Genomic DNA, 6,559 nt, shown 5'->3' on the forward strand with positions numbered 1-6,559 from the left:
AATAACAGTTATTCAGAATTAAGTTAGAGTGTATACTACTTACCTGGACCTATAATCCAGGATATTTTTTTGGAAGGGGCAACTTTAAATTTAAATTTTCCCATTTCAATTAAGTTTTCCCTAAGAAACACACCCTTAAGTATTTCCATTGAATGCAAATTAAAAATGAAATTGATTTCCTCGATTTTATTGTTTAAATAGTATTTTAAATTGACTGTTCAGTGGTAAATTCTCTTTTGTACCAGGGGATAGTCTACTAATTCTGCTGTGTGATGTATTAGTGTAATATATTAAAAAGGAATAGTTGAAACACAATTCAACTATAATTCATTTTAAATAAGCTAAGATAACCCAAACAAAATATTACAGGTTCAAAAGAAGTTCTAACTGATATTTTACTTAAAAAAAACCAAACAAACAAACCACCATACTTACGCAAAAGAGATGACAACAAAATCAAGCCAGTTCCAGGGGTCACGAAGGCAAGTAAAATCATTTACACAGAAGCCTCTTGCAAGGATTTTTACCAGAAATTCAAAAGTATAAATTCCAGTGAAAGTGTGCCTATGAGAAAACATCCAAGCAAAAGTTAAAGATTGTTCAGTGATACAGCATCACAGACACAAAGGAAAATCACTCAAAACCAGTGATTAGTACATGCACTACTATAGCAGTTGCAAACTCACATAAACTGACTGTTATCCCACCATTCTTCTGCAAGATAATTGGCTTTATTTATTTATTTTATCCGAAATATATTTTTGCAGTTTCTGACACATAAGATTTTGAAATTTCAGCACAAATAATAACAATCATGACTAACATAAAGAAAATATTCTTGCTGAAATAAAAATTTCAGCATGATTACCAAGTCAGAAATAAAACCCATGGGTAACTAAAATCTAGCCATCAAGTAACTTGAAGTTAGACCAGGTAGACTTGAGAATGTCAAACAATAATCCTCAGCAAGGGTACTGTCTTTAAAGAGGGTGTCCCAGCTTTAGATTTTGTTTGATAAAATGAAGATGCTTCATAGGGGCTATAGAAAACATCTTCCACACAGAAAAATGGTAGTTTCAGGTTAAATGGCTATTTTATTCCTTTTTGATTTGTTTTCTTTTTTAATTAAAATGCTAAAGAACCAGATCAAGAGGGAAAATGCATAAAATCACTGCTTGTAAAAACATTCTGAACAAGAGTATTAATCAGAGTTTTGTTCAGAGAAAAAAAAAGTTAACAGTATCAAAGCTTCTTTCCTTCCTCTAGCTTGTATGTCTATGCTGCTTTGAGTTGCAGCTAGGACCAAACTCCAGGATTACACACAAGAGTAAGTAAAACTACATGGTCTAGCTCTTAATTTAGCTTTTCATTTTTAAACCACTTAAAAATTTACTTTAAAAAATATTAGCTAATTTAAGTACACTTACTCCACATTCTTTGTCCAGTCTGGAAGGTTATTCCATGTCATAAATACACAGTTTGTCAAAATAGTAAGCATAATGAGCATGCTGAACAATGTTGACTGTAGTTAAGGAACATACTCTTTTTGATGTTGAATTTGCATCACAGAAAACATGAGGATTTGAAAAGGCTATAGAACACTGACAACATATATGGTACAAATCAGTTTATTATCCCTAGCAATGTCAGTAAGTAATGCCAAGATGTTTCAATAATGATGGCTATGCCACTAACTGTACTCTAGCTATACATGCTGTATATCTCTTCCTCTGAATTTAATCAAAAGCTTAAAGCAACCAATCTTCACTTTGATTCATTTTGAGAAAAAGAATTAATTACAGGATCAAATTTAAACACTAAACAAAAAACCCACAGTATTATTAAATATTTAAAAAAATAACAGTAATTATTTTTAACAAGTCACTTGAAAAGGATATGAATGAACCAAGATCTTAATAGCTATTCTTCTAATTATATTGAAAGGAGACAAAAGGTACAAGGCAGGTGTGGCACTGAACCTGAAGATTGTCTTCCCTTTATTCAACACTATAAATGTCTTCACAAACAAACAAAACAAAAAAAAAAAGAAAAGAAAAAAGAGGAGTGGGAGGAGAGGGGGACAGGAAATCGGAAATTAAGGATACATGGTAGCAACCTTGCCATAAATACAGGCTGCACTTACACAGATATAAGTAGTAAAATTTATTTTGAGTAGATTTATACAAGCAAATATCAGATTCTAAATTTTCACATGAGCAATGAAAACTGAACACCATACATTCTTTGTCTCTGTGCTCTTAAACAAAATCTGCATTTCAGCATTTTCCAGGATTATGTAATTACATTAAACACACAATTAAAAATCTGTCATTTTTAACATTAAAAAAGTAATCCAGCTATATTACTTGCATTTCAGATCAAACCTGGCAAAGCACCTATATAACCATTTTTGGACACTTACAAACAACTATTTAACCATTTCAGCACTTTAAAACTGCTTCTGAGGTAAGACATCCTTGGCTTTTAAAGGCTTTACTGCCTGTATTGCCTGTGCAGTCATTGCTAGTACCACTTATGCAACCATTTTTTATTTTGACTAGGAGACACAATGAAAACGTCATCTAATTAAATCTTAATTCAATCTACATCTTATGATTATTCTCCCAAAAGGCTAGTATCCGGAAACAAGCAGGTTTTAACATTGAATCTTTCTGCTTTCTAATGATGCTCTATTGTAAAAGAAACAGATCATTTGTCAGCAACATACCTGAAGTAGAAACAATAAAAACTAAAATAACTAAAAAAAACTACATCTGATTCTGATTATTAGTCTTCAACATTCTGTACTGGAAAAAAACACTGTTTTAACTTGCTTCTTACAGAGATAATATAGCTCTTTGGTTACTTATATGCAAGACAGTAATCTCTTAGATCATCCAGTACTTAATTTCAAGAACCTGTTCTATGTTTTCAATTCAACAAGCATTTCATTGATTTACACAATAAAATAACCACTCACTGCTTATTTTGTATAGCCTTTTTAATGTAAACTCATTTTTGCTTTCATACTGAACATCATTCCACTTCTCATGCCTACAGAAAAATGTACTTTATTCATCTGTATTCATCAAAGCCGTCACCCTTACTCTTTTCTCCGTTTGTTACCAATATTTACACAGCATTTATATAAAAGTCCTGGGAAAACTTTGCAACCATACAGATGTAAAGAGATTCTAAGAGGAATGATGCAGAGACTTTCAAGAACTTCTTTGCTCTGTAACATACTATTATTGAGGACATATGACCCCACATTGTCCTAGAAGTTTACTGTCTTAATGTTCCTCACCAGGCAGTGTGGGAGGGATTACTTCCTGGGGACTTGGTATTAGAATCATCAGGAAAAATGTAACTGGTCAAAAACATCAAATCGTCCTTATAAGAGTCAGAACAGTCACAGTGGTCCTGAAGCAAACTCCAGCAGAGTCCACAGAAATCACATCACATGAAGTTGGGAATATATAATATTTTTTTGTTGTTTTATTTTTTTAACTTAAGCCTTCCCTAATCAAATAAAGTTCAACATTTAACCTTTTGTTAAACAAGTATTTCTATGAGATTTCAGGGAATGTTTGACAGTTGATCGTTTTGGCAGGTGACTGAATGAGCACTTTGTCGAAAGACTACCCTAATAAACTAAATCTCAGGTACTATGTTGCCTAGAAACCCCAGGAAGAGAGTAGCCAGACATAGAATCATAGAACCATTTTGGTTGGAAAAGACCTTTAAGATCATTAAGTTCAACCATAAAACTAACAACGCTGAGTCCACCACTAAACCATGTCCCTACGTTTTCATATGCTTCAGCATTCAATCAGAAGAGATTAAAGGACAACTAATGCAAAATCCACTAACTCAAAATATCATTATAAGGAAGTCTCAGACATTAAAAAAAAGCTCCTAAAAAAAAGCAACTTAAATAGAAAAGTTACAATCTTATTTATAGTGTATTCAAAATAATTAACATGATATCACATACTGCATAATACTTTCAAACAGGGCTTCTGACTACATCCACACCAGAGCATTTATTACTTCATAGTTCAACAGGAGTGTTCTAATTACTCTCTTAATATAAAAGACTTACTTTTTTATTGATATAATACGGATCCAGGTCCTCCAGGGGCTCAGACACCATTCCTGGAGGAATATCACCATAAATAAATGGCAGTGTCTTTCCTGCCTCCAAGTCATTGTTTGGCTTTGGGTGATTTTCTTCATGACCACCATCATCTTTAGGTTTGTCTTTGTCACAATGAGACCTTTCATCAGCAATACGTTTTTCAATAGCTGCAAGAGATTCTTTGGTGAAATAGAAGAAGTTGACAGATCCTGGTGGTACCAGCATTGCCTGTGCCATCTTTTCATTCTGCAAATTTTAAGTGCTTTTATGCTCTTGTGCAAGAAGATCCTAGGAGAACATGAGAAAAAGAAACAGAAGATAGAGGGCAACAACACCAAAAATCCCCAAATAAAAGCTTCTGCCATGGTTATTATCTATCTCTTTCCTAATTCTAAAGCACTGTAGCAAGAAGCATTTGAATTAATTGTCAGATACTTAATATAAAATTAGCTACCTTAGCTTTCCCTAAAGCAACAACATGGCAAACAGATACAAGTTATGAGGTTAAAAAAAAAAAAAAAAAAATAAAGGTAGAAAGAAAAAAAAAAAAAAAAAATGGTGGGGGGGGGGGAAGTCAAAGTTGCATACAGTTTGTAAACTCAGGTTAATACAAACCTCACAACAAGAAAAAAGGAAAAAACATTCTCACTTTCCATAGCCTAAACATTAAGTTAAAACACACTTTATTGTGAAAAAGTAAGAAATGTGTTAACATAGCTATGTACTGTAGTCAATGGTTATAAGTTCTAACATGTGGATTTATACACCAAGTTGGGACAGTACCTTAAAAAAACCTTGCAATTTTCATTACAAAAGTAGAAAGAAAAAACCATGCTCTTCCCATTACTCTCTTTGATGGCAATACTACTCCATCTGGTGGCTTATACTATGCTTATACTATGTTTATATTACACTATTAGACAGGTACTTCATAAACACATTCTTTATTTAAAGCTATATGCAGAAGCAGAAAGCAATTGGGCTGAAGTTTATTCCTTCCCTTTTTCGGTTTCGTGACTTGCATCTTCCCGATTTTTAGTTGTAACTTTGGTGGTGCTATGTTCCATAATTAAGGAAGTTATGATGGATGAAGGTTTTAAATTTATACAAAAAAACCCAGCATACTCTCCACAAAGTTACAGTACTCTCTCTGAGGTAACATATATTTTCAAAAGACCTACAAATGATATATTGATTAAATTACAACAAATAGCAAGTTTTTAATAGATCACTTCTTTCTAGGTTTCTATTTTCCACAGTTAACACCCATAGACAGTGTATCTTCAGAGCAGACCAATTTTATGAACAGAGACAAAATGGAATCCGGTCCTGCTTGCTGACATTAGTTAATGTTGCAGCCTTCGTTGACCCTGGCTGGCTGCCAGACTCCCAGCCTCTTCTCTCACTCCCACTCCTCAAAAGGAAATAAGAATGGGAAGCATGAAATGAAAATGCACATGCGCTGAGATAAAGACAGGCAGATCACTTACCAATTACTGTCATGGGCAAAACAGCCTCAACTTCAGGAAAAATAATTTATTGCCAATTAAAATACATCAGAAAAAAATAAAAAAAGACAAAACCTAAAAGAACTTTCCCCCACCCTTGCCTCTTTTTTCTAGGTTCAACTTCACTCCTTCATTCTCAACTCCTATACAGTCTCCCTCCCAGAGTGGCATAGGGAGGATAGGGAATGGGTGACTGGGGTCAGACCACTGCAGTTCCTCTCTGCTGCTCCTTCCTCCTCACATTTCCCCTGCTCCAGCATGAGTCCTTCCCACAGGCTGTAGGATTTCAGGATAACACTGCTCCAGCGCAGGCTCTCCACATGCCACAGTTCCTTCAGGCTGCACCGTGGTATCTGCTCCAGCACGGTCCTCCATGGGCTTCAGGGAAATACCTGCTTCACCACAGCCTGTCCCACAGGCTTATGGGGAATCTCTGTGCCAGCACGTGGAGCCCCTCCTGCCCCTCCTTCTTCACTGACCTTGGTGTTCACATACTAAGTGTGGTCGCAAACCATACTGCTTCTCATACTTTTTACCTCACGCATATGGCGCTTTGCCCCTTCTTGAATACTTTTTCCCACAGGTGCCACCATCTTGGCTGAGGGGCTCAGCTGTGCCCTGCTGTGGGTCTGCTGGAGTCAGCTGGGGCCGGCTCCAGCCTCTCCTCACAGAGGCTTCCCCTACAGCCCCCCACCAAAACGGATGGTGCCACAAACACCCAGTACAGAAACACTGTGAACGCTGGTCGGGGTGCTGTGAAGCCTAATGCCCAAGAGGAAAAAACTTGAAGCAGATTTAGATGAGTTGCTCCATTTGCTAGAGGCTTCTGTCACAAAAAACGTCACAGACTGAGCCTGTTCTACCTGGGGGGTGAGAGCTGACTAAAGCCATACCTTTTTTTCTGATCACA

The 6,559-nt window shown here is 35.8% G+C and overlaps 1 protein-coding gene across 7 annotated transcripts in view; it reads right to left on the minus strand.

Moving 5' to 3' along the window:
• Window positions 1-4,378, minus strand: part of LOC104529200 (sodium channel protein type 2 subunit alpha) — a 45,885-nt gene extending 41,507 nt beyond the window's left edge. For all 7 annotated transcript variants that reach the window (XM_010173431.1, XM_029086335.1, XM_029086336.1 and 4 more), the window contains exons 1-4: window positions 4,106-4,378; window positions 1,899-2,017; window positions 1,428-1,517; window positions 436-564 (exon numbers count right to left, since the gene is read on the minus strand). In XM_010173431.1, the coding sequence (XP_010171733.1) occupies window positions 436-564; window positions 1,428-1,517; window positions 1,899-2,017; window positions 4,106-4,378 (611 nt within the window). The remainder of the gene's footprint in view (window positions 1-435; window positions 565-1,427; window positions 1,518-1,898; window positions 2,018-4,105) is intronic.
• Between the last annotated feature and the right edge of the window lie 2,181 nt (window positions 4,379-6,559).

Source organism: Antrostomus carolinensis, unplaced genomic scaffold, assembly GCF_000700745.2.
Source record: "Antrostomus carolinensis isolate BGI_N321 unplaced genomic scaffold, ASM70074v2 scaffold558, whole genome shotgun sequence".
NCBI classification, from domain to species: Eukaryota; Metazoa; Chordata; class Aves; order Caprimulgiformes; family Caprimulgidae; genus Antrostomus; species Antrostomus carolinensis.